Source organism: Sparus aurata, chromosome 3 (genome assembly GCF_900880675.1).
Source record: "Sparus aurata chromosome 3, fSpaAur1.1, whole genome shotgun sequence".
NCBI classification, from domain to species: Eukaryota; Metazoa; Chordata; class Actinopteri; order Spariformes; family Sparidae; genus Sparus; species Sparus aurata.
Genome location: NC_044189.1, coordinates 18384959 through 18411511, shown reverse-complemented (window position 1 = coordinate 18411511; position 26553 = coordinate 18384959). Strand labels below are relative to the sequence as shown.

General features: G+C 40.7%; 1 protein-coding gene and 1 long non-coding RNA gene across 2 annotated transcripts in view; both read right to left on the bottom strand.

The window, feature by feature from the left end:
* LOC115579435 (uncharacterized) overlaps positions 1-1632 on the bottom strand; it is a 36482-nt gene extending 34850 nt beyond the window's left edge. The window contains exon 1 of the long non-coding RNA XR_003983647.1: positions 1590-1632. This is a non-coding gene — a long non-coding RNA (uncharacterized LOC115579435). The remainder of the gene's footprint in view (positions 1-1589) is intronic.
* An 11021-nt stretch (positions 1633-12653) lies between these two features.
* Positions 12654-26553, bottom strand: part of glcci1a (glucocorticoid induced 1a) — a 48684-nt gene continuing 34784 nt past the window's right edge. The window contains 5 exon segments of the mRNA XM_030411521.1: positions 12654-17280; positions 17359-17479; positions 20405-20615; positions 20753-20905; positions 21531-21683. Coding sequence (XP_030267381.1) covers positions 16971-17280; positions 17359-17479; positions 20405-20615; positions 20753-20905; positions 21531-21683 — 948 coding nt within the window. The 3' untranslated portion in view covers positions 12654-16970.

The following is a 26553-nucleotide window of genomic DNA, read 5'->3' as shown; positions in this document are numbered from 1 at the left end:
GTTCTTCTTTGCCCAGCATTTTTAGTACAGTTCTATCTCTCACCTCCAGCTTTGCCGGGGGGTGATAGCACCAAGGTGCGCTGTAATTTTCCTGCGTTTTCTCATCTTTATCTTCTCGGCTGGTTTGGCTCTGTATGAGCGGAGCGTGTCCTACACACACCCCGGAGTGTAATCTCACATTGTGTAGCAGCTTCATTTAAATGAGGCCCTTCTCAGGGTCATCACCCTACTCTTTCGCTCAAACACTCCACTCCAAAGAGTGACTCAGGGCTGCAACCTACACTGGCCATTAGACACAGACCACACAGCCAGCAGAGGGAAAGGGAAAGTACCATCTGTATTTATACCGCTGGCTTTGTTGCTAGGGAAGAGCAATTTTTGGTCTCTAACACAACATCGTCCTGGATGTTTCTTGCCTCTGTTTAATACTTTTAACATAATCTGTCATTATGCTCATAATCATCATTATCATCAATAATAATAATAATAATAATAATAATAATACTATACCAGTTGAAAGGCATCCTTCCAAAATGGTAAGCATGCTTACCATTAACAATATAGAGCTGTATTTGTTTCCATTGCATTTAATTTTTTTTGCTATAGTACAACAACATTAATATGTAGTGCATTAACATTTGGATTAATTTGATCTTTGTTTGATAAATATGTAGTAGTTTTTTTATTATTCTTCTCTCTCATTGTTTCCTTACCACTTCTAAAAACTAAACAGATGCTTTTGAAAGTAGTAGTCCATCCATACGTCCATCCAGCATGTTAGCACAGAACATTTTCTGCAAAACCACAGGGTGAATGTTGCTTTATGTTGCAACTGTATTTGTTTAGGTATGCTCTGGTTAGGTTTAGGCACAAAGACCACTTGGTCAGTGGCGGCTGGTGACTGAACAAATTGAGGAGGACAGGAGAAAAAACCAGTCCACGGTGTCATGTTATTTTATACAAGTCAACTACTTATCCCTACTTTCTTATATTTAATGAAAACTAAGCAATAAAACAATGACTTATAAGAATTCTTTAAAAAACATTTTATTAAATGGCTAATATACAAGACAAAAAAAATACCACTGTATACCCCTTCCGGAATTTGATCCCCAGTCACCTGCTCTACTCACTGTGCTACCACAGCAATCAATGTACATACTTTACGACAGCACAGGACATCACACACATCACTCATCACAATCGCCCGGTCGTGCCGCTAACGTTGTGTCCTCCAGCAGGACGAACGAAACGAAAACTATGAATTATTTTTCTGACTGCTTCGCTCTGATATCTCCCAACAGTTTTTTTCTATCATAAATTTGCTTATATTTCCTTTGAAACCGATTCCAATATCGCTGAAAACTCCATATTTCTTGTCCGAGCATGGCGGGCAGTGAAAGCTGTAAAATACCATATTGACCCGAATATAGGACGACCCTGATAATAAGACGACCCCTCTTTTCAAGACTTATGTTCAGAAAAAGACTCTGATATCCAAAATGTGTTTCTCAGTAACAAACTCACACACCTTCCTGTCAACCCCTGGAAGCGGCCGCTTAGAGGACCACGATAAGCTTTTCTCTTACTGTTAGCGTTTTCAGACGATCTTTTTGGACCCGCCATCTTCGGACGTTACACTCCGTAACTCCATATTTCTTGGCTGGCTGACAGTTGTTTGGCGCCTCCGCTGCACTGATCTCCATTATCTTAAAATCAGCATCATAGCTCCGCCTCAGATGTCTGTAAACTTGCCACACTTGATCCACTTTGCTCCGTAAAATCACCGCGTCTCTCCATTTTTCATCTCCTGTCACTTCTTCTCCGCTGTGATTGACAGATAACCGCAGCCACAGTGTCAGTGACGTCTCTACAATAAGATGGCGCCCTCTGCCGTTGCGGTCGGGTAGCGACCCAGACAACTATCAGCATGTGTTAACGGTTAGACCCCGATTATAAGACGACCCCACTTTTTCACATAATTTTAATCGGAATACTATATTCGGGTCGGTCAATACGGTACATAGAAGTATTTTTTGTTTACGGCTGTATAAACGTGAGAATGAAATTTGGGAACTGTTATTGGACCAACCTGCTGTCAATCTTGTATTCTGGTTGCTGATTGATAACGGAGAACGTCCTCCCTTAGCGCGTCATTTTACGTGTCTTAGCCAATCATAGATCAGCATGAAAAAATCCTGAATGCATTGAGTGAATGGAAGGAGATCCCTCCCACGGAGGACAGAAGCCCTCCGTCCTCCTCTAGCCCCACCTTCCTGCTCCCTGCTCCTCTCACAGACTGCTCTGTCTCCTCCGTCTGCAGCTGTCGTGGTTCAACCGTTTTAGGTGGATTTTCTTCCAAAGAAGAAACTTTTTTAATGATATAATATATATATATATATATATAATATTTTATAAATGATACTGAGATTTGGTAATGATTTATTTCAACCAGTTACTCTTTCTTAGAAAAAATGGATCTTCCTCTTGCCTCCCAAAAACAGAGGAGGACCAACCTCCTCTGCCTCTATGGACGAGCCTCCTCTCCACTTGGTCATGTTTAAGAAGACATCATTGTTTTGTTTTTTAAAATATCACTTTTGTCACCCCAAACACAGCTGGAAATGTCCCTGGGTTTTCCTAGAAAAATCCAATGGTGTCATGCTTTAAAATGCCAACTGCAGCTGCCCATTTGGCAGTTGTATCCTGTGACTCCCACTACCATCTCCTCCACCAGCCGATGTGAAAGTCAGTTAATAAACATGTAATGTGAACATGATGCACATGATGCATATTTTTGCCAGTATTGTACATAGCCTGTATACAAATATGGATAAAGAGATTCATAAGTTTCAACAAAATGAAAGTTTGTAAACACCTTCATGCTACAGAAATTACAGAACATATATACATATATTACAGTTATATCTGTGGTTTGCAGAAACGTTAACTGCTAACATTTATTCCCAGGCAACTTAACTGCATACATCCATCATCTATAAATCAAATGAGACAAGTCCTATTAATTATCACAAATTTGAGACCTTGTATGATGCAAGTTGTAGGGGGTGTCTGGGGGGACTCATGACCTCAGAATTTCTAAAACCTTAGCTACAGCCCTGCTGTAAATCAGGCAGGGTTCGATAGCAGAGACGTGAATAAAAGATTGTTATCAATATTGTGAACACAATGATATTTAATGCTTGGAATGAAATTGATGAGTGGAATGTTATTTGTTTTCTCCATGTATTATCAGTGAGCAGGTGCTGAAGGTAGGAGCTGTATGCTTTGGTAACAGCAGAAGAAGAAGCAGCAGCAGCACTTGAGCATTAGAATGTGCTGGAGCTCTGTCAGCTGGCTGCAGGCCTCGGTTCGCAGCGGGGAGCTGCAGCTGGACGGCTCCACACCACTGGAAGGCAAATCACATCACACCCACCGTCTGAACCACACACGATAAGGCTTCATTACCATAAGTTTTTTTTGTCCTGTTTAAATGGCTGCTAAAACAAAAGGGCAGTTGATTATTTTTCCTTGATCAGTGTAGCATTCAAGGAGTCTGATTTGAAGGGGGGGGGGGGGGGGATGACAATGAAATCCCTCTCAGGGAAAAGGGGAAGGCTGACATGCATACAAGGCAGGGAGGACGGTTGGATCCTCGTGGTGGGGATCAGCCTGTCCAGCCTCCACAATGGACCCATGAGACAAAACGGACACACAAAAGAGCTGAATCTGACAGTCTGTCCACTCTGCCGGCCACCGTCTCCAGGCTGCCTGCTCCTCCACCTTCACAAAAGCCTCCTTCAGCATTGTACTGAATATTTGACAGATTTGACACATTAGACTCAGTTCATGTCACACAGGGAATACACTCATTTAAATGGGGGGGGGGTTAAACTTTATAGCATGTCTGTCTCTGCTTAGCTAGGTTTCGGTGCCATGTTGAACCAAACTTGAGCCTGTTTGCTATGTTTTTCTGCAGGTGGCCACAACCATGACCTCCTTGCGGCTACCTTTACCCACCTTACATGGATAATCAAACACTAAAGAATCCAGCAGAAAGGGGAACAGCTCCCTGAATAGACAGCACCTGCGAGTAAAACTCAACAATCAACTATCTTTGTCCAGAGGCGCTTTAATGCACTAATATTATCACACCAAAGAACAGGAAAAGCTCCGATGACATCACACATAGAGTGTGATGTCATTGTTTCCTCAGGATGCCATCCCTCCACTAGATCTTTATTTAGCAAATAATTGTTTGCTGCTTTATCAATGCTCCAAATCTCATACATTGAACCTTGAAGGCAGCATATTTTTTGTGATGATTGCAAGGTGTAATAGAAATGCACTGTATTGCAAAAGTATTCTAATAAGAATGTGTGCAAGCATATACTATTTACATTTACATTTAGGGCATTCTGCAGATGCTTTTGTCCAAAGCGACTTACATTAAGGACATTTGTCACAAGAAAGAAACCACAACATATCACCGTCGATAAAGTAAAAAAAAAAGTGAAAAAGTGTAAGTACTATTGCTATTACTAATACTATTTAATGGGTCGCTGTAGCTCCTTGACAGATAAAGGGTCATAAGCCAGGTTACATTTTCCAGGATGGTTCTGGATTTTTTTTCTTTTCTGGAATGGCCCTCATTTAATTTGAGGGTATTGCATTTTTATGAAAGCAAGGAAAAAAAATTGAGAAAAATTGAAAGAAAAATGTACTTTTTAGTATCTATTTATTCACTGGTTATCCCTTTGATGAGATTTCTCAGGTATATGTACCCAGTGGAAGGTCCCGGCCCTCAGATTCAGTGTTAGTGTTACGATCAAACTCCTCAATCATGTATATGAATGAACCCAAAGTCCAAACTGAACTGAGAGCGCTGAGGTCTTGCGCTCCATATTTTTCGGGTAAATTTAACAGTTTTGACAACCAGGAGGAAGAAAGTTAACACCCATTTAAAGGTCCAGTGAGGTGTGGTTGCAAATTTGCAACCAACTGAACACCCCCAAATTTAATTTTCCCCTGGAGTGGCTGCTAAAAACATGAATGTGAATTGTTGTCTCTCGAGCCAGTATTAAATCTGTCTGGCTCTTGGTTCATGTTTTGGGCTCCTGTAGAAACATGGCAGTGCAGCATGGTAGATATGAACAGTAGATATTAAAGAGTCATTCTGAGGGAACAATAACACCACGATTTTCTTAGTTTCAGGTGATTATGCGCCAATGAAAGCATAATTCTGAATCTTGTTTCATTTTTTCTAATAATTCCGCTAAATTCTATACACTGGACCTTTTAAATGAGTAGCAATCACAAAGAAATGTCATTTTAGATATCTTGGACAAATGGTTAAAATATCTAGTCTCTGCAACCCCACCTCTGACTATGGGAGTACATTGGACATAATGTCCACCACTGTTTTTTCTGCCCAGCTTTGACATGCATGTTCTCTGTTCTGGACAAAAACACTCAACTTTAAAACCATTTTGCTTCTGAGGAAGTGTGTGCAGCTTGGCTTTTTAATCTTTGCTTTTGTTGGTGTATGAACAAAACCAGCAGGTAATGACAACAAAACCGACAACAAATCTCCTATTCAGATCCAGTCGGAAGAGCAGAGCGCTGTGGAAATGTGCGTTTAACCTTCGAGCTCTGCTTCGGCTGCAGGGCTGATTGGCTGGATGAGAGGGCTCTGATTGGGGACAACTCTCACTAACTACCCACTAATTTAAAGGCTTGATTGGCCGGGAAGTGAAGGGCAAGCCAACCTGTGTGACAGCATTGTGCACTTTGAATGTGTTCCTACAGCCGCATGTCGCACGTGTGTGTTGGAGCAGCGGGAAGCAGATTTGATGTGTTCCATTATCTTTTTTCTCTTTGATAAATATGGATTAGCATTTTGCATGGTGTTGCATCTGAATGGGGAGACAGTAGCATTGCTAAGACGGCTGGAAAACAGAGGATTACAAGAGGCTTTTTCCACCGTAATTTGATTTTAAAAGAGTCTTACCTTTGTTCTATGTGCCCAGTTAGGATGTGCTGGGAGGTTGAGATTAGCACGGAGAATCAAGTTTGTGACAAAGCCGATTAGCAGTTGAAACAGGGCCAACAACGTTTTCTTGTAAGAAATAAATTAATTCAGTGTATTGTTTCTCCTGTCACGCAAAGCGACGTTTCTATTTCCTGTTCTGATTTTATGCCAAAAAAATGTGAATGTATTTAGTATCGTATTTTACTGTAATACCGAACATGTTTACTGAACCACTCAGACCGGACAGGTAGAGGTTTTGACATGACATAAGAGGAGAAGAGAACAATTATTTCATCTGTTTACAGATAAAAAATAAAAAATAAAAAATGTATTTTATGACATTTTAGTTTGGTCAGAATGAATGCAGCTTAAGATATACTGTGGTCATCTACTGCCATCCACTGGAGGGTTACACTCCTGCATGTCAAACGATGCATGTTCCATACCTTGACTGCAAGGTGTGTGTTTTAGAAAAAAACAGTGAGCCTTAACCAATTAACCAAACCAATTTTTTTTTTTTTTTAAATTGCTTAGAATTAAAGGCTTGTTTTATAACCAATTCATGTAAAAAGGGCAATAAAATATTAGAAGTGTTGAAATGGGCAGAGTAATAGAAATGCCACAAAAAGGGTTGTAATAGGACGTTTAACAATAACTGACATCTTTATACTACATGTACGTTTTAATTCATAGCTATAAATGTATTATTATATTTCATTGTATACAATCTAGTATCTGCATAGTTGACTAGTCACCACACATTTAGTAACGGTATTATTGATTCTCCAAATCCACAATTCAGTTTGACTTTTGAGGTCACAATAAGATTCAGTTTTCGATTTCAGAATGTAGAACACTTACAGCTAGAGGCTATATAGTTTAATTAAAATATATATGAAAAGAATGTCATAACAATATTGACCTGTCGATTGGGAATTGGGAGATTTTCTCACCTGCAAAACACACCAGGATTAGTTTCCAGCAAACACTGCAAGTGTTTTTGTTTGTGTGTTTTGCATGTATGTAAGGGCAGAGAGATAAAAATACTTGGAGAATCACTGATCCTGCTTTTGATTCACACAATCTTCCTCAGCACTTGATCATGCTATTGTAGATTATCAACTTCCGACTGTTTCTGCAGACTTGCACAGATATTTTTTTAGTCTTTGAAAGGAACATTAAGGTTACAACTGGGTAAACACACCAGCCAACACACTGAACCTTCTGGAGGTCCTTCAACCCTGCAAGTCCCTCGGGAACATCAATAATTCCATGTTATTATACCATAGCAAACATGTATGGCAACCAGCAAACTGCACTGTTCATATGTAGTCTCATTTGGGATGAAAGGGCCAAAAAATGATGGAAAAAAAGCTCACAGGTTGGTGAGATCCTGGATGAAGATGCCAGAAGGACTTAAGAGTACTAACTACATAGAAAATTGGAGGTAGGGGGAAGCAGCTAGGCTTACATGGTCTAATATCTGTAAATATCAATAGTTGACATATGACATGACATATCATGTAGTCTTGTGTATACATACTGTAAACAGAAATGTAAAAATAAATAAATAAATAACATCAATCAGTTAAGCCTACTCTACTAGAATGCCACCGTTGTTTTTACATTAGCCATGTCAAAGTACTGTCCTTGTGTTATCTCTAGCAGTTCGGCTTCTTGCGACTTTAACTCACTCAAACACTTTCCAGGTTGTGTCAGCTACAGCCTTGAGGCTCCAGGGCTTCAGGCCTTACACGGCATGTCAGGACTGGACCACAGAGAGGCAGCAGCCTGAATGAGGAACTTGACCTCTCCCCCTTCTCATTGCAGATATTAGGTGGAAGATGTGGTGCATCAGTTGTTGTTAAATGAAACATATTGTGAGCTGTGTTTTCACCTGTTGTCTTCTGGTGAGACAACCTAAATCTGTCACTGTGGCTGAAGGCTACATTCCCATTAAAAAAAAGTTCACTGGAATGGGTAGAAACACTGTGGATTCCAAACCAAAGACAACAGATGCCCACCTGCAGAACCTCCTGAAATGAAAGTATCTGCCCTGAGTACCAACGATTGCACCGCCATCTGTGTGACTACCATCCAGATATGTTCACTGAACAATGTTATCATAAAAAAGGGTGTTCACTGGGACTTCCGGGGTCACGCAGAGCAAGATGGCAGCCTAGTTTTGGTGCTCCCCGACCGACACAGAAAACAGCCCTAAAAAGTGGAAAATACCCTGAACAACGAGTTGAAACAAATATGGTGGACAATAGGGCTAATAAGGGAACTAATAGGAAGACCAGAAGCACCGTAGCGGTAGGAGATGAGGGTGAATGGCCTCCGCTAACTAAGCCTAGCCGAAGTAGCTCCCCAACGCTACACGGGGAAAATGAAGCAGAAGACGCAACCCTGCACTCCATTCTGAGCGAGATAAGGGATTTCAGACGGGACAACAACCAACAACTCGCGGAGATTAAGCAGGAATTGCACAGCACCAACAACAGACTGGAGGAGGCTGAGGGTAGGATCGAAGAAACCGAGACCGCACTGCAGGCCATGGCTACATTAATGAGAAAGCTAATGAAACACCAGGCTAGCATGGAGGCTAAGCTAACGGACCAGGAGGGGCAGGCCCGCCGGGATAATCTCCGGATACACGGCATACCTGAGAAGGAGGAGGGAGACAACATGTGCGCCTTTTTGGAGAAACTACTGAGTGATACACTGGATATCCCCGGACTCAGGATCGAACGAGCACATCGGAGCCAAGCACCTGCACCGGAGGATCCACAGGCGAGACCCCGGTGCATAATCACAAAGTTCACGAGAGTCACGGAAGAAGTTATCCGCAGAGCCTGGCAGAAAAAGGCAGTGTATTACAAGAACACCCGCTTCTTCGTGGATCACGACTACCCGACCGCGGTGCTTAAGATTATTTCATATAATATAAATGGAATTCTGAATCCAGTGAAAAGAAGTAAGATTCTGAGTAAACTGAAAAAAGAAAAAGCACACACTGCACTGTTACAGGAAACACACCTGAGCTCAACTGAACATGAGAAACTTGGGAGGCTGGGTTTTTCAAAAGTGTTCTACTCATCATACAAATCTGGTCATAGAAGAGGTGTAGCCACCCTAATATCCCAAAGACTCCCCTTTGAGAAGACCCTGGAGATTAAAGACAAAGAAGGGAGATACTCACTGGTCTCAGGGAAAATAGAGGGCACTGAAGTTTCGATACTGAACGTTTATATCCCCCCCGGCAGTAATATAACAATCTATAGGAAAATATTTGACTTAATGTCAGAAGCAACAGGCATTCTTATTTGTGGAGGGGATTGGAACATTCGAATTAACCCAAGGCTAGACTCTTCCAAAATGTTTACACAAACCTCAACCCATAAAAAAATTAAGATTCTCATGTCAGAACTTGGGGTGATTGACCTATGGCGAGATGTTCACCCAACAGAACGAGACTACACTCATTATTCTAACCCACACGACGTGTACTCGAGAATTGATTACTTTTTCATTTATAAGAGGGACCGCCATAGAGTACAGCAGTGTGAGCATGGAAATATTGACTTATCAGATCATGCCCCTATCCTGTTAACAGTTCATATAAACAACAGCCCAAGAAATACATTATGGAAACTAAACTCCAGTATCCTTAATGATCAACAATTTAAAACACAAATAAAAAGAGAAATAGAAAAGTTTTTACAAGAAAACAACAATAATGAAGTTACCTCAGACATTGTATGGGATACACTTAAAGCTGTCTTCAGGGGGAAAATAATCTCATATTGTACAAAAAAAAAGAAAGAAAGACAAGAAAGTCTAGCAAAATTAACTAGAGAACTGGAGGAGCTTGAAACAAAACACAAAAAGGACTCAAATCAGAATATTGTGTTACAACCAAAAGAAATCAGGAAGGCGATAAACACCTGGTACACCCAGGAAACGCAAAAAAAAATGTTCTTCACAAAACAGAAATACTATGAGACGGGCTCAAAGTTCGCAAAGCTGTTAGCAAGAAAACTACAAAAACAGAAAGCAGACAGCACTATTCACAAAATCAGGGATCCAATTACAAAAGATCTGGTATATAAAAGAGAAGAAATACAATCAGCCTTTCAAAAATATTACAAAGAACTATATTCTCAATCACGATTAGAGGAAGAACAAAATACTAGAACATTTTTAAACTCTCTTAATTTACCTATCCTAAACGAGGAGCAAAATAATGAATTAATGGCAGAAATAACAGAAGCAGAATTAGACAAAGCCATATCAAGACTAAAAACCAACAAGTCACCCGGACCAGACGGATTCTCATCTGAATGGTACAAAGCCTTCAGGACCGAACTAAAACCATACCTCCTTCATATATTCAATAAAGCTTTAAAAGAAGGGAAAATTCCCCCAACATGGACGGAGGCCACTATAACAGTCATACCCAAAGAGGGAAAAGATAAATTAGAATGCGGCTCGTTCAGACCAATCTCAATTCTCAATATTGATTACAAACTATACACATCGATTCTCGCAAGACGAGTAGAAAAAGTTCTCCCAGATGGATCGCATATGATCCTGACTTCAAACCAAACCAATTAGACCTCAGATTTAAAACCTGGACAAGCATAGGGATCTCAACATTCTACTCACTTACAAATAAAGGAATACTAAAAGACTTCCAAACGCTAAGGAGAGAATTCTCCTTAGAACAGCAGGACTTTTACAGATTCTTGCAACTTCGTAATTATTTTGATAAATGCAACAAAACACTCCCCGTAGACATGGGAGATGCAATATTAAAAGAATTCTTGAGGTCATACTCAAACGAATCAATTAAAGGCGCCATCTCAAGGTTGTACAGAGGCCTCCTAACAAAAAAACCACACACTACAGAATATATAAAAAATAAATGGGAAAAAGAAGGACAACTTGACATAACCAAAGAAGAATGGCTTAACTATTGCGAAATTCTGTGGAGATGCACAAGTGCACACACATGGAGGGAATTTGCGTGGAAGTGTTTGATAAGATTTTTTACTACTCCAAAGATGAAAATTCATTACACAGGGAAAGACCCCATATGCTGGAGAGGATGTGGAGGTCGAGATGCAGATCATTGGCATATATTTTGGAAATGCCCCGGATTGCAGAATTTTTGGTCAGAGGTTCATAAAACAATGGAGGAGATATTTCATATAAAGATACCCAACCAATTTGAAACCTTTATCTTAGGCAAATCAGATTTTATTACTGGAAACACTAATAGATATCTTTTTATAATCATAGTAACTGTAGCTAAGAAAAATATCACTAGACACTGGCTGCACCCCGAACCTCCTACAGTGAGAGAATGGATGGACACGATTGACGACATATCGAATGGAAAAAATCACACACTCACTTAATCTACAGATGGTCAGATTTGATAAAATATGGTCAAAGTGGATCTCCTTTGTTGAAAAAAGACGACCTAACCAAAGGGACACAACAGACTGATCCTTATTAAACAACAAAACATTGGGGTTTTTCCTTATCTGAACACACAAAAAGAATATAGGCCTACTACTGCTAGTTCAATCTCCCATATGTGTTGATATTTTCTAATCAACTTGTGTTTATCTAATATACATCCCAGTTCTTATGTTCTTCTGTTCTATTGAAGTTAACTATTACCCATCCCTTCCCTCTTTCAGAAAGGAGGGAGGGGAAGAGGGGAAAAAAAAAAAAAAAAAAATTATATTTGGATGATTAAGGTTATCTCTTTATTACTATTATTATTTTTCCCTTGCTGGTATTGTGCCATATCTTAACTAATAATTTATTGTTAGGGGGTAATTTAAAAAAAAAAGAAAAAGCACTACAGAGTTAATAATACAGTATTAGACATGTGACTACCAAATGTCAACTGTCTGGGTTTTGTTTCTGTTGTTTTGGTTTTAAAAAGAAAAAGGAAAAAAAATCATATTTGTAAGATTATGATTGTCTTTTATTTTCATTTATATATATATATATATATATATATATATATATATATATTTTTCTCATTGCTGGTATTATGCTATATCTTAGCTAAATATTTTTGTTTTTGTTCAGGGGGTTAAAAAAAAAGTGGCTGGAAAGTGACTACCAAATGTCTACTGGATTTTTGTTTCTGTCTTTTTGGCTTAAGAAAAAGGGGGGTGGGGGGGACAAAAACAAAAACAATTGGTTTTCACCTGTGTAACACAGGTGTGTTCATCGTGGTATCTAACATGTCGTACACGCTCTTCAGTAAGGCTGTGGTTTAAGTGGAGTAGTAAAACTGTTCTCTACTTTTGAGAGTGATAAATTGTTCTGTGAGGTTCTGACAACACTCAATACGCCACTGTTTGACTTTGTTCTTTTGACAAACATTTACTTCCTTTAACAAGTGTACTGGATCCTTCAAATGTGTACTGTACCTTGCATCGAATAAAAATTGTAAATAAAAAAAAAAAAAAAGAGTGTTCACTAAAAAAGATGTGTTTTTATCTGAGATGCAAAAACAAAAATCTCAAAAACGTAACTACTAAAGCCGTCCACAAGATTAACTGTGATCACTTTAGTGAATTGTGCCATCATCTGGTTCAGTTTCTCAAGTAGTTTAATTTATGACCAAATACATGAAAATGAATAACATTCCCATCAGTCTTTGTTTACGTACAGTTGAAAATGTTTAATACCTTCAACGCACCATGAGTGAATCAGCTGGATCTTAGTTGGTACACTCGCTGTACTTTCTCTTGCGGTATCAGTAGCGATGCTAGCGGACTCCCTCCCCTGATATACACACACTAAAAAGTGGACAAAACAACCAATATTTTTTTTTTTTATTGCCATTGTGCATGAACTTTGACACTGCAGGTTACACAAGGAGTATCATGTGGTGAGTTGATGAACACTCTGACCTGCCAGTGATGTGCTCTGGTCACTCTCAGTGCTGGTTTTGTATCAGTTGATGGCTTTAACAACAAACTACTTGCTGATCCAGCCCCCATGCTCATAACCAAAGTAATGTGAGATGAGATGCTCGTGTCAAAGAACGGACAACATCCGGGAGGACGACACCTTCTTTTTTTTTCTTTTTTTTTTATCCTATTATTGCACACAACTAGTTTACCAATGCCAAGTATATGTGGGACATTGGGAAAGCCATAGCTCTTGATTAAGGTGCTGAAATGTTTAAGAAACCACAACATTGCATTGAGCCTCTTTAAAAGCCACATATATACAAAATATGAATGGAGCGCCAATGCCGGAATTCCACAAGCACACCAGATATCAAAACAAATGTGGGTTATATTTCACTCTTGCAAATGAAAGTTGTGGATCATTTACACTTGGGCAGGGAGATGCTCATTTAACAGCCTAGAGGATGGTGATCTGCACAGGATACATGAGATGTTCAGAAGGGTTTTGTTGCTTAGTGGTAGCATCAGTGTGCCTACAACACTCAGTAATAACAGACAGACAGTGAGAGGGAGGCAGGCCAGTTTGATCCTTTTATCTGTGCATCAAAACAGATGAAGGCGACTCTGTATCTGCAACCAAACATCTCTTAGTACTGTAGCTAGTCTCTTACATTGATCAAACCAAAAAGTCTGAGAGATATTTTAGGAATGAATCAGCATGAGTCTATTTATGTCTCAGATGCTATAATCTCATGGAATGCATTTAATGGGACAGCAGTTATGCAGATTATCCGAACAGTCGAAGTTTGGATCGGCAGGTTGGGGGTTAAAAGGTGTACAAACATTCATCTTGTATGGCTAAACTTCATTTATAGCTTGTGCAAACCATGTGGTTGTATCCATCAGAGCCTTGATGCTTTCCTGGTACTGATCCAACAGTGCCCAATAGAACAGGTAGAGAGCATAAATGCATACTCAAAAGCTGAACAGTACATCTTTTAGGTGACTTGGGGGCAGCAGAACAAGCTGAAACCTTTACTGTTACTTACATATACCATATACGGCAAAGGTGTTAGTACACAGTTAAAACATTTGAATCAATCTGGAGTTGTGTTTGTGTCCACCAGACAATGTCCGGTATTCATTTTACCTTTAGCTTTAGTTTAGCTTCTCAGCTCCTGAGAAATATCTCAGGCTAAATACTCACTCAGTTAGACACTAACTGTGTGTAAGTGCTATCTGGATATTGGCAGGTAGTGTTCAGAAAGGGGTTTGTGGACCATGAAGCCAAAATAGTAAGATGCTAAAAGCTCTGTAGAACTGCAGCAATTTGCAATTTTGAAACTAAAGTTCTCCGTGTGACCCCTTTTACTTGCTTATAAAAAATAATGATTAATGCAGCTTTAAATAATAATTTTGCCAATCAAGGTTAGGCTTAGGCTGTACTTGATTTAGGTAACATTATTGTGCTAGAACGTTTAACATTTTAGAATTTCAGTTTCTTCAAATAAAAATCATGTTTAGATTCAAAGTAAGGTGCTAAATAATGTACCTACTGAATCTTTCTTCTATATCAACAGTGCCCTACTGCTCCCCTGTCACAAAGCTTAGTCAGGACAAAAAAAATAAAAAAAATCACTCCTCTGTGTATATTTTGTTCATTACAAAAAAAATGTATCATGTCTTTATTAGAGTCTGACCCGAGCCCATGTCATGGGGCTAAGGCTTTTATAATTGAGATTCACAATAACCTCAACACGGGAAAAATTCTGAATTTAATCTGTGATGCTCTATCCTACTATCAAAAAATTTCGATTAAAAGGGATTCTTGTGAAAAATGTTCGTTCCAGATCTTAAAAATCTGTCTCTATATATCTTTTTTTTAACATATATTGTATTGACCCAAATATAGAACGACCCTGATTATAAGACGACCCCTCTTTTTAAGACTAATCTTACAAAAAAAAAGACTTTCAGCTGGATGATAGTTCTGGTAATGGGCATGCCTTCGTTTCGTTTCTCAGTGACAAACTTTAACTCACGGAATGTTTGTGATGAAAATAAATCACAGCGACCGTCAGCCCTCCCGACCGAGACTTCAGGGAACTTTGCCCCACAAAACAGCCTCCGTCCCTGCGAGTGACAGAGTCAGGCAGCGACCTGTTAACTGATGGTGATTTTTAATTATGTAATTTAGCGCAAAAAAGGTAACTTCGTCACTTTCCAAGATGTTTGGTGGGTCAATATCTCAATCACTACACATTATAACAGCATCCATATGATTATAAACTGTCCGCGGGTTTAGATTGACGGGAGACACCAGGGAAACACCGATGTCATCAACATGACATGTACCGTCAAGCCTCTTTAGGAGCCGCAGTGCCGGCTTTCTATGTGAATTACACGGCGGTACGGCGGAGATGCTTCGCTCTGTGTGAATCACCATCGGTGGAGAATTGGCGAACCACCGCTCCGGAGTTAAAGTAGATAAGCTGTGTAAAAAGGGCTAGTGACGTCTCTACAATAAGCTGGCGCTGTCTGCCGTTGTGGTAGTGTAGCGACCCCAGACAACTATCAGCATGTGTCAACGGTTAGACCCCGGTTATAAGACGACCCCACTTTTTAACAGTATTTTTCATCGAAAAAAACCTTGTCCTATATTCGAGTCAATACGGTATATATCCTCAGGAATCCAGTATGGCTCGGGCTCTACTCTTGATAAAGTTTGCTTAAGTTTCATATAAAAATGCTTCTTTGGTTTAGAAAACTGAGATAATTATCAAAACAACATTATTTCTACCCTTTAGAAAAATGTTTGTACAACTTCACCACCAACCGGACCTGAACCAAATGCTTCAGTTTGATTGTATCTTCATGTGACGGGGCTGCAGACTCGTCCACTACTGGTCCACTGTCAACGGGCTCAGGAGAGCCAATCACACATCATCTTCAGGCTCAAGTAACGGAAAACCCACTGAACGTCCTCCGAGTCTCTGTCCAGCATGCTTCCATCAACACACACACAGCCAGTAATGCCATCAGTCACAGTGTGTGTGGTCCATACATCATCACAGGACAAGTCAGAAGGCAACCATGAGGGGATGCCCACTACCTCAACCCTTTAGCCTCTGCAGCTTTCATGAGCCCCGTCTCAGATTGGACTCTAGAACAGTAAGGAATGATTTGTCTGGGAATGAAAAAAACAACAAAAAAAACATGAAGAAATGACAATGAATCTGTTCTGCTTTGTCAAGCTGCAGATATTTGTATGGACATACATTCCAAATTACCTGAGTATAGACTCTGATTGTGAAATACCTGAAGCGAGGCCAGATGCAGACACTGTGCAACCAATTTGAGGCCATTTTGTGTTTCTTTTTTTTCTCTTTGCCGAATTCTTCTCTCATTGCATGTTTTTAGAGAGGCTTAACAATGTGACCTGGATAGTGTAGACAGAATCCTGAATAGTACAGCTGTTTTTCCGGTTCCATACATAACACAGCAATACACTTTTTTTTAACAAGCATTTTCTTTCTTTTCATAGAGATATATGTGTGTGTATATATATATATATATATATAGGTTTAGAGAGCTTATTCATACTGTGAATGTTGAAACAGAACACAACACATAATTTAATCAGAAATATACTACCAGTTTATAATGCATGCCCCTCCCCCCATCCATAGTGCTCCACTCTTCCCTCCGATGTCTGCATATGAAACCTTTAACCATCAGGTCCTTCCCTGCCAAGGACAGCTCAGACGTTATGCAGGACAGAACATTAAGGTGGCGAGTTTTTGTGGTGGCGGTGGTGGTTATTCGGGACATTGTTGCTACGTCATGCAGAGATAGGGGGGTTGAAGGGGGTCAGCACAGAGAGACGGAGGCTCCCCTGGCAGAGCAAGAGGGAGGTGTTGGTGGGACAGTCAGTGGTGATGTTCGGTGGTCGCTAGCATGGTTCTGGAGCCAGAGGCCAGCTCTGCTCAGGTCTAGCTGATGGCCGGGCTGTCTGTCTGGGGGTCTGCAGTCTCTGAAGGTGAGCCGGGCTCCTCCGGGGGGTCGTCTGTGCTGGTGCTGGTGGAGACCTGAGTGGGGGCACCGTAGAGTGACGTGGCCCCCTGGAGCTCTGAGGCGGAGCCTGCGTTGTCCTCGTCCTCCTCGGGCTCCGAGGCTGGGGTGAGGTGCAGGGAGCCGGGGAGTTTGACAGGGCAGAACGCTGAGCCCGTTGGGATGAAGTTGACCTTGTTTTTGTCGGGGCAGGAGAACAGGGGGACTGATGCAGATGTGGACTGCCTGGAGCTGTGGAGGCACACATGCAGCGTCAGTGAGGCAGCCGAGAGGTGTTTAAATTGAACACAAGTATGAAACGGTCTTTACCTCATCTCCTCAAAAGCTTTAATCTTCTCACAGCCCTCTGGAGGCTCTCGCTTGAACATGTAACTGTTGTTGGGTTTTGGTGAGGAGGCAAACTTGGGCAGTGGTGAGCTGCTTCCACTGTCTGTGAACACAGAGATACAGGGTCAGAGACACTGGAGGCATAGTTTGAAGCGTTATTGAAACATCGTTATCATTTTCCCATTCTACTCACAGAGTAGATGCACAGCAACAATCCACACTGTTTCTACTGTGACCTTACATTTTTTATCCCACTGAGGTACTGATTTGAACAGCAGTCCGTGGAGATTCTTCAGACACAAATCTACCGTCTACATATTGTCGACTTACCAATTTCTACAGTGACTGATTAAGGCCACAGTTTACCGGCTTCACAATAGGCAGATCTTCTGTTAAACTGATGATGTGAGGCTTAAGACATTTTGTTCACCTTCTGATCTTTCAAGAGGAGAGCTGGTTGTGAGAGCAATGACACCATAACAGAGGTCAGAGCAAAGGAAGGGAGCTCAGTGCAGTCTTCTATATATATGTATTAAATGTCTAGTGTTTTTCTATATGTTTGTATCATCAACAAATACAAACAAAGGACCAAAAAGTCCAAAACCAACACTTCCCTAACCTGTTTGTGGTTCTCAGCCCTGTGGCCACATGTGTAGACAACTGGTGCTTGGATAGGAGTCATGCTAATCCAGCATGGTTTAAGGCTGCTCCTGGCTAATGTCTCGTCACAGATAAAGGAAACTGACAAATGTGACTCAGGCTTGCCAAACAACGAGAAATCTGTGACTACTGTTTCCACATCTTTTCAGAGCGCTGTCTCCACCACAACATCCAGGACCATGCTGTTGCACTTGTCGGGCGAACCATGGTCTATGCTGACGGATGAAGGACTACAGCAGGATGAGAAGAGGAGGACTCTCCCTGGATGTGAACAACAAGCATCAATGATGTGATCACAAAGTGGATGGACAGTAACTGATATCAAACCTTTAATGTGAAGATGCTCACCATGTTACCATTATCATCTTGTTGCTGTTGTTTACATCGGCCATGGTCATGGTCACTTAAAGTGCTGTTATCATAGGCAACCAGACGTGTTTTAGTCTCTTGAAGATGTTTCACCTCTCACCTCAGGCTTTTAAACTCTGTGTGGGAGTGTCCTTACACAGTCGTTAAAGGAGAACTTCGGTCGATTTAAACATGCAGCTTCATTGCTCAAGCTACCCTTGACTTGCCAGTACCGAAGACGCGAACAAATTTGGTCCAGCCATTACAGAGCTCCGTGAACGGAGACTTCGCATTGAACGCTAACAGCATGGGGTCACAACTTTACACTGTGTTTTAAGCGTCTTAACATGCTCCACATCTCACACCAAAAGTTATGCAACATCAGCAGACACCTCAGCACACAGCACTGTAGCGTGTATGACTCAAAATGAATAAAAAAGTAGTTAAAACAGTGTGTTTGTGCAAGGAGCTACTTACCTGTTTGTTGACATCCGTGCCTTCCGGTAGCTAGACCAAACTAGCATATCCATCGAGTGTGCACTTAACAGGCTTAACAGGCTATTGTAAGGCTCATGGCTCATGACAGGCTGTAACATGGACATGTACATTATGAACAGAAACACGAAAATGCTGGATTACGTTTCCGTCTCCGCCAGTGAGGGAGTAAATGCACGCTCGACGGATCAGCTAGTTTAGTCTAGCTACCGGAAGACGCCGATGTCAACAAACAGGTAAGTAGCTCCTTGCACAAACACACTGTTTTAACTACTTTTTTATTCAGTTTGAGTCATATACGCTATAGTGCTGTGTGCTAAGGTGTCTGCTGATGTTGCATAACTTTTGGTGTGAGATGTGGAGCATGTTAAGACGCTTAAAACACAGTGTAAAGTTCTGACCCCATGCTGTTAGCGTTCAATGCGAAGTCTCCGTTCACGGAGCTCTGTAATGGCTGGACCAAATTTGTTCGCGTCTTCCGTACTGGCAAGTCAAGGGTAGCTAGAGCAATGAAGCTGCATGTTTAAATCGACCGAAGTTCTCCTTTAAGGACATGTGTGAGCTCTGAGTGACAGAGTCTTTAGGACCACGTGTGGGTTGTTGACATAACCTGCCATCATGTGGGTTGCTAGTACTAGGTAAGCCCAGGTTTGAATGGTTGTTAAGCTGCCTCGGGAGAGAACTCAGTACTGCATTGTAAGTGGGTGATAAGTAATGTCTTAGGCCATCTCCTCTGTTCAAAGACGGTTGTTACAGTTTGAGGTAGATGGATTCTTTTATACTCTTTCAAACCATCTGTCTGCTCTGGATGAACTCGAACGGCCATCTATGAACAGAGTAAGTGACCTCCCACATCCTCTGTTGTTGAATGACACCTTGAACCATATCCTTTAAATATTGACCAATGTTCTGTGCACATTCACCACAATTAAAGTTTGTCAGAGCTAGCGAGAGGAACCCTAACTATCAGCAAAAACATTGTACTCACTGTATTGCACTATAATGTACTCAACTGTACTACATGTCTCAGGAGAAAATTGTTCCTTTAAGTGTTGTCATAATGTGAGCATATTTAATTTAAATGAGAATCAAGTGCATCACAGCCCACTATCCCAGGTCTCAACGGATTGTGCCATAATACTTCTCATAAAAAGTCCATATTTTAAATAGCCAAAAGCAGCACACTAATTAAAGTTAGCATGCATTCAGCCTTGTTGTAGGAAACACATTCTTCGACAATGTTGAAATCTAGCAATGTGCCTCCTACTTGCAGAATATAGGCTACAAGAGTTAACATAACAGAGGCAATGGAAATCACTGCTGTGGTATCTAAAAAAGTTTGCAGGGTGGATACTACGTGAAAAAGTAGACATACATTCACCAATTCAGTCTGCCCTGGATTCCTTGCTCAAGTTGCAGAGTTTTCTAAGATCCACCAGAAATATGTTTTTATGACAGCCTACTCCAACACTGACCCCAGCCGCCCTTCGTGTCAAAGCTTCTACAATAAGCTGATGTTTTTCACCTTTATCACGGTCATACAGTAGATCCTCTGTGGAGTAAGGACTGCCGTCATGTGATCCTGGTGGGCAGGCAGGCGAGGGGCAGGGCGACAGGCTGGAGCAGCTGCTGGACCGACCGGGGGCTGAGGGAGTCTGGGTGTCCACACTGCGAGTGCTGCTGCTACGCTGCTGTGGGGGGAAGGGTGCCCGTCGCCCATCAGGAACCTCCAGGGACTGAAGAGTCCAACAGGAGATGGATAGCAGGGAAGAAATCAGTACAATAATCAGAGTTAGAGTAACATACAAGTTTACTGATACACCAGCTGATAAAACTCCATTCCTATATGAACTGAAATAAAAAAAAGCCCCACCTTTAGCTCTTCCTTCTCTCCATTGTCTTTGATGAAGACTTTCTCCAGCTCATGGTTGATGCCCTCCATGCTGCTGGGTACCCTGGAAATGGAGGGCTTTGGCACTGTGATGTTGGACAGCGGCATCTGGGCCGACTTCGACATGGAAAAGTGCTGCAAAACACACGGGTGTACACGTACACACTAGGTATTTCATTGAAAAAAATGTCTTCTTATATCTGAAGCTTTTTCTAATATGATATAATGTAAGTGGATGTATTTACAATAGTAGAAAGTATGCGTTTATGCGCTGCTGACTGTTTCTGTCAGTGCTTTTGTGGTTTCTAAAAGAATCTGTGGTTTTGAGTTTAGTTTCATTTGTGTGTTCATGTCTGTGTTCTACTGCTGATGCACAGATGCACATTTCCTGCTGTGGGTGCTTCACAATAAAGACCTAACACTGTTGAACCAACAAGATGCTGTCATTGTTATTGTCATAGGTTACAGGAAATAAAATGAGTTTGTTGAAGTTGACCAAATTGCGGTTTGCAGCTATGGCTGGCTCAGTGTGACTTAACCTCCAGAACATGGAAAACCCCAATTCATTTGTGTGTTCTGCTTACACACCAAAACCTGATTTGCTTTTACTTTCCAGTAAGTACTGACCTCAAACTTGGTAAACAGATTCAAACATTCCTTCATTTGCCAGTTTGGGATTAAAGCATTTGATTAAACATTTATTATCAGCCTAGCTACCTATTTGAGGACACTGGTAAAGATTTTCCAGGCAGTGCACTACCTGAATGTGGCTGGTTGTGGAGGCGTGGCTGGTAGTACTGGTGAGGGCGGTGAGGGTGATGGCGTTGTACTTGAGGGGAGAGAGTCGGTCCTTGTCTTTACTGCAGCGTCCTCCTTGTTTATAGCACTGGAGCTGCTGCCGGAGCTTCACAATCTGCTTGAAACAAACAGGACAGGAGGAACAGGCATGACAAGGAGAGACATAAACATTATCAGGTGGGTGGACCAGCAAGTTATTACAGAAGTCAAACCATAACTCATAATAAAATGCTTTCTGCACTGCCAGACTTTCCATCAGTGATGTTGCTGTGATCCCCAGCTGCTGCTCCCTGGATAAGAACATTGAATATAATGATAATGGTCCAGGTAGCTTAAAACTAAATAAACTGGAAATTAGAGCCTGGTTACTCGCCTATATTATTAGTCTATATTGCCCTCCCACAGATGTACAGTACTGGCCTATATGTTGTTTCATATGCATTGTGATGAAAAGACGTATTTGATTTGAGATCATAATGGAGAAAAAGGATGCTTGAGATGATTTCTATTCATCAAATCCCCAGTAAGGTTTATTGTTTCAGTGCACTGATGTCGTTTAAGACTAAAATCTTATTGTTCAACTGTAACTATCCCGTCTCCATCACATATCTCTGCCACGTGTGTTTGCCACATAGGAGGGATCATTGCAAAAAAGTGTGTGTATATCAGCTATTACATCAATATCACATTTTAAAATGTTTTACTTATATTTTTACCAATTATATAAGTATCGGTCCCAGTTTTATTTCAGCTCTACTGAAAATGGGCGTAAGTCTGATTACTTTAATATGACCTAAGCTAAAGAGAACAACACAACAAGCTGGTAAGGCTGTGGACCTATTTGCCCTTTTATTATTTCTAATTTCTGAGTGGTCTATTTGCTTCACAAACAGCACTTTTTATATATATATATATATATATATATATATATATATATATATATATATATATAAAAATATGACAACTTGGCAAACGCCTCTATAGTATAGAGGGAGAAAAACAAGAACAACAAAATGTATAAGAGCTTAGGAATATCAAATTATCCATCTTCACCTTTCCTTCCTTTAGGTAAGTATAAACTACAGGTTAAAAACTCCTTTTAAGATACAAATATGTAAAATTATCAATTATCTTACTGGTATCAGTGTTCCATATCCATATCAGTCATCCCTAGAAAACATGTTTTCACTAGGAAGTAAACCACCAAATTGGAGATGCATTCCATTCCACCAGATGTCACTGTTCCCGGTGCAGCCGGGAGATATGACACAGGCATCACCTGCAGTCTGTCAGTTATTCTCTGTAATCAGCCTATGACCTCTGTCAGAACCAAAGTAATTTCACACAGGTTCATATTTCAAATTAAACTTTCAGGTATATAATATATCAGACAGCTGTGTATCTGAATCTGTTGAAGTCCCTATGAAAGCAGACTAAGGAAGAACAACAGAGGAAGGTTAGTGATCAGCATTGATCAGTTGTAGACCATTTGTTAGTTAAGCTGCTGAAACAAGTTACTGTACACTTTCCTGCAGCTGTTAATTTCTAATCTGCATTAGGCTTATGTGTGGCAGAACGATGAAGGAATTCCCAGTCCTCCACTGTGCACCAGAACTCCAGAACATGTCCATACATGTTCCCTTACACATACGTCACACTTGCCCTGTTTACTGTAGAAACACAACACATGCAGTACTTATCAATGCAGGCTCTGTGTGAAACAGCTGTTATGTGATCCCCATATTTGGTCCAGTGAACCAGTTACACTGAGCAGTCCTGCAACCTCTTTGTTCACTCTTAGCCTTCACTCAGGCCAGTACTTCTGTTCTGCAGCAGACAGTGAAGTGAGTCTCACATACGGTTAGAGGCCTGACATTAAACTGCAGTGAGCTGACAACAGTGTGTACAGTTTCAGCTCACTATTTCTCCTTTCATGACGATCTTATCTATTAGGAAAGACAGAAATCAGAAAGATGCACCTGGGTTAAAAAAAAAAAAGAAGAGGTATGAGAAATCAGCTTGATCTCTACCAACTTGTGATGGGCCTTAGTCAGTTTTCTGACAATGTATTCATTAAGAGTTATCTGATTAATTGAAAAAAACATTACAGATTAACTAGTTATTCAAATAAAAATCATAAGCTTTATTGGACTTGCATTCTTTTTTTTCTAATTTTCAAAAGAAAGACTTGCAGTCTCAGGTCTGTATTTAAACTGGAATCAATAAGATAGTTAATGCTCACAGGCAGATGGTCCCGAGTTTCTAAAAAAAAAATGTCTGTTAAACCAGTGCACTAGTTGGTGTGCAGTGATAATCTGTGTGGCTTGATCTGCTGGAAAACACGAAGGCAAGGAAGTGCAATGGAGCCAGCTGTTATTTGTCTATTTCCTAACCCTTCCTCCATTACCCTCAGGAGGAGGAGAACTTGGTTGTCAAAGCTGGTTTGTCTGAATACATTGCATATAAGTGATCAGCATCACAGGTAGGTTTGCCACTACATTGTGGTGCAGGCATATAAATAACCTTGGATACGACAACACTTCTCCTCGATATGAAACACTCAGGTTCCCAGGTTTAGAGACCTGCACCCACATTGATATTTTACTCCACCTCTACTTGTTCCTGTAGGCTATATTACCTTTGTATTACCTTAAAGGAGAACTTCGGTCGATTTAAACATGCAGCTTCATTGCTCAAGCTACCCTTGACTTGCCAGTACCGAAGACGCGAACAAATTTGGTCCAGCCATTACAGAGCTCCGTGAACGGAGACTTCGCATTGAACGCTAACAGCATGGGGTCACAACTTTACACTGTGTTTTAAGCGTCTTAACATGCTCCACATCTCACACCAAAAGTTATGCAACATCAGCAGACACCTCAGCACACAGCACTGTAGCGTGTATGACTCAAAATGAATAAAAAAGTAGTTAAAACAGTGTGTTTGTGCAAGGAGCCACACACCTGTTTGTTGACATCCGTGCCTTCCGGTAGCTAGACCAAACTAGCATATCCATCAAGTGTGCACTTAACAGGCTTAACAGGCTATTGTAAGGCTCATGGCTCATGACAGGCTGTAACATGGACATGTACATTATGAACAGAAACACGAAAATGCTGGAATACGTTTCCATCTCCGCCAGTGAGGGAGTAAGTGCACGCTCGACGGATTGACTAGTTTGGTCTAGCTACCGGAAGACGCCGATGTCAACAAAGGTAAGTAGCTCCTTGCACAAACACACTGTTTTAACTACTTTTTTATTCATTTTGAGTCACACACGCTACAGTGCTGTGTGCTAAGGTGTCTGCTGATGTTGCATAACTTTTGGTGTGAGATGTGGAGCATGTTAAGACGCTTAAAACACAGTGTGAAGTTCTGACCCCATGCTGTTAGCGTTCAATGCTAAATCTCTGTTCACGGAGCTCTGTAATGGCTGGACCAAATTTGTTCGCGTCTTCGGTGCTGGCAAGTCAAGGGTAGCTTGAGCAATGAAGCTGCATGTTTAAATCGACCGTTAAGTTCTCCTTTAAACCATGTTGAGCAGCGCTATTGGTGTATGAGAGTTATCTTTAATGATTTGCTTTATGATTAGAGTGGCTACTTTCACTATTTTAACATCTAAATGTTCACATTAATGTCACTGCAGCAAACATCGCAGCAAAATGTATAGCTTCTGAAATTTTTTAGACAGCCATGATGAAACTTAAGATTTATCAAGAGGGTGACTTCATGAACCTAGACTGGTGCGTGATCTTTAAGATGTGTAGAAGAGTACAGAACATTAAGCAATAGTGCGTTGGAAGATTTATTTAATCAATGAAGTTATCCTGATTATCCAAAAGGCTCCATATAACTGCGATCAGTGCGTTTGATGTCATAATGGATGACCTTAACAGTGTTTTGAAGACATCACTAGGATTCAAGTTGACTTCTATGACCCATCCTAGGTCTAATTCAAGCAAGTATTGAGGCTACATAGCAATGTGTGGACCTTGTGAAATTGATGATGTTGCAGCAAAGACCAATTATTATAGGAGTTTTTTAGTAAATCTCTGGAATCAGAAGATCTTACTGGGATTGCATGGTGTGTCGCTGCTTGTGCTGGTGGCAGTAATTTTCTTGTCTTTTCGATGTTTTCATAATAGGCTTGCTTTGTTTTAAGTAGTAAAGGGTCTGTTTGTCGTCTGGGACTTGTCAATTCTGTTTGTAACAATAGCTGTTCTTTAGTAAGTTAAGGTGTAGACTCATGGACTAGCCTTTTGTCAACGTCCAATATCTGCTGAGTTAATTCCGCAAGTTCTTTCTTTTTTCCTGTGAGCTGCGAATTCTCCCCCAATACTGGCAACAGTGAGTTGAGAATGGGGTGTTTCCCTATGAGACGAGAGAGGAACTGAGGGTTATCCCAGTTGGGGCCATGGAAATGAACAAGCACAAAAAGACTGCCAAATAACTTGAAATGGCCGTTGTTATCTGCTACTACACTAATTGGTGTGAATGGAACACATTTCCTTATTAATATTGCTGCCCCTCTCGATCTGTCCCCAGAGTTGGGGCAAAATATCTGAAAATATATAATTTTGGTACAGATATCAATACTGCTGGGAGTAAAAAATAAACCCACACACATGCCATAAGCATGCACAGAACAGACACGATGCGTATCACATACAACCATATATGCATGAGTAGTAGAGTAGCACAATAAACTGATGGAAAGTGACATGAGAAAAGTCATATGAGGACCTGTGGAAGCACTAATAACAACAAATCTTGCGTAAGACTATCTGTGAAAACACCTCTAATGGTAAATGAAAATGCCATTTCAAGAGAGAACTATGAATCATTATCTTTCCTACCTGGTGCCATCAGACTCTATAACGCTCACTCCCAAACAAATAATTTTTGTGCTTTAAATTATTATAACTGTAAATCAATTTATCTAACTCAGCATTTTATTTCATTTTATAACTAGTTAAGCATTTTAT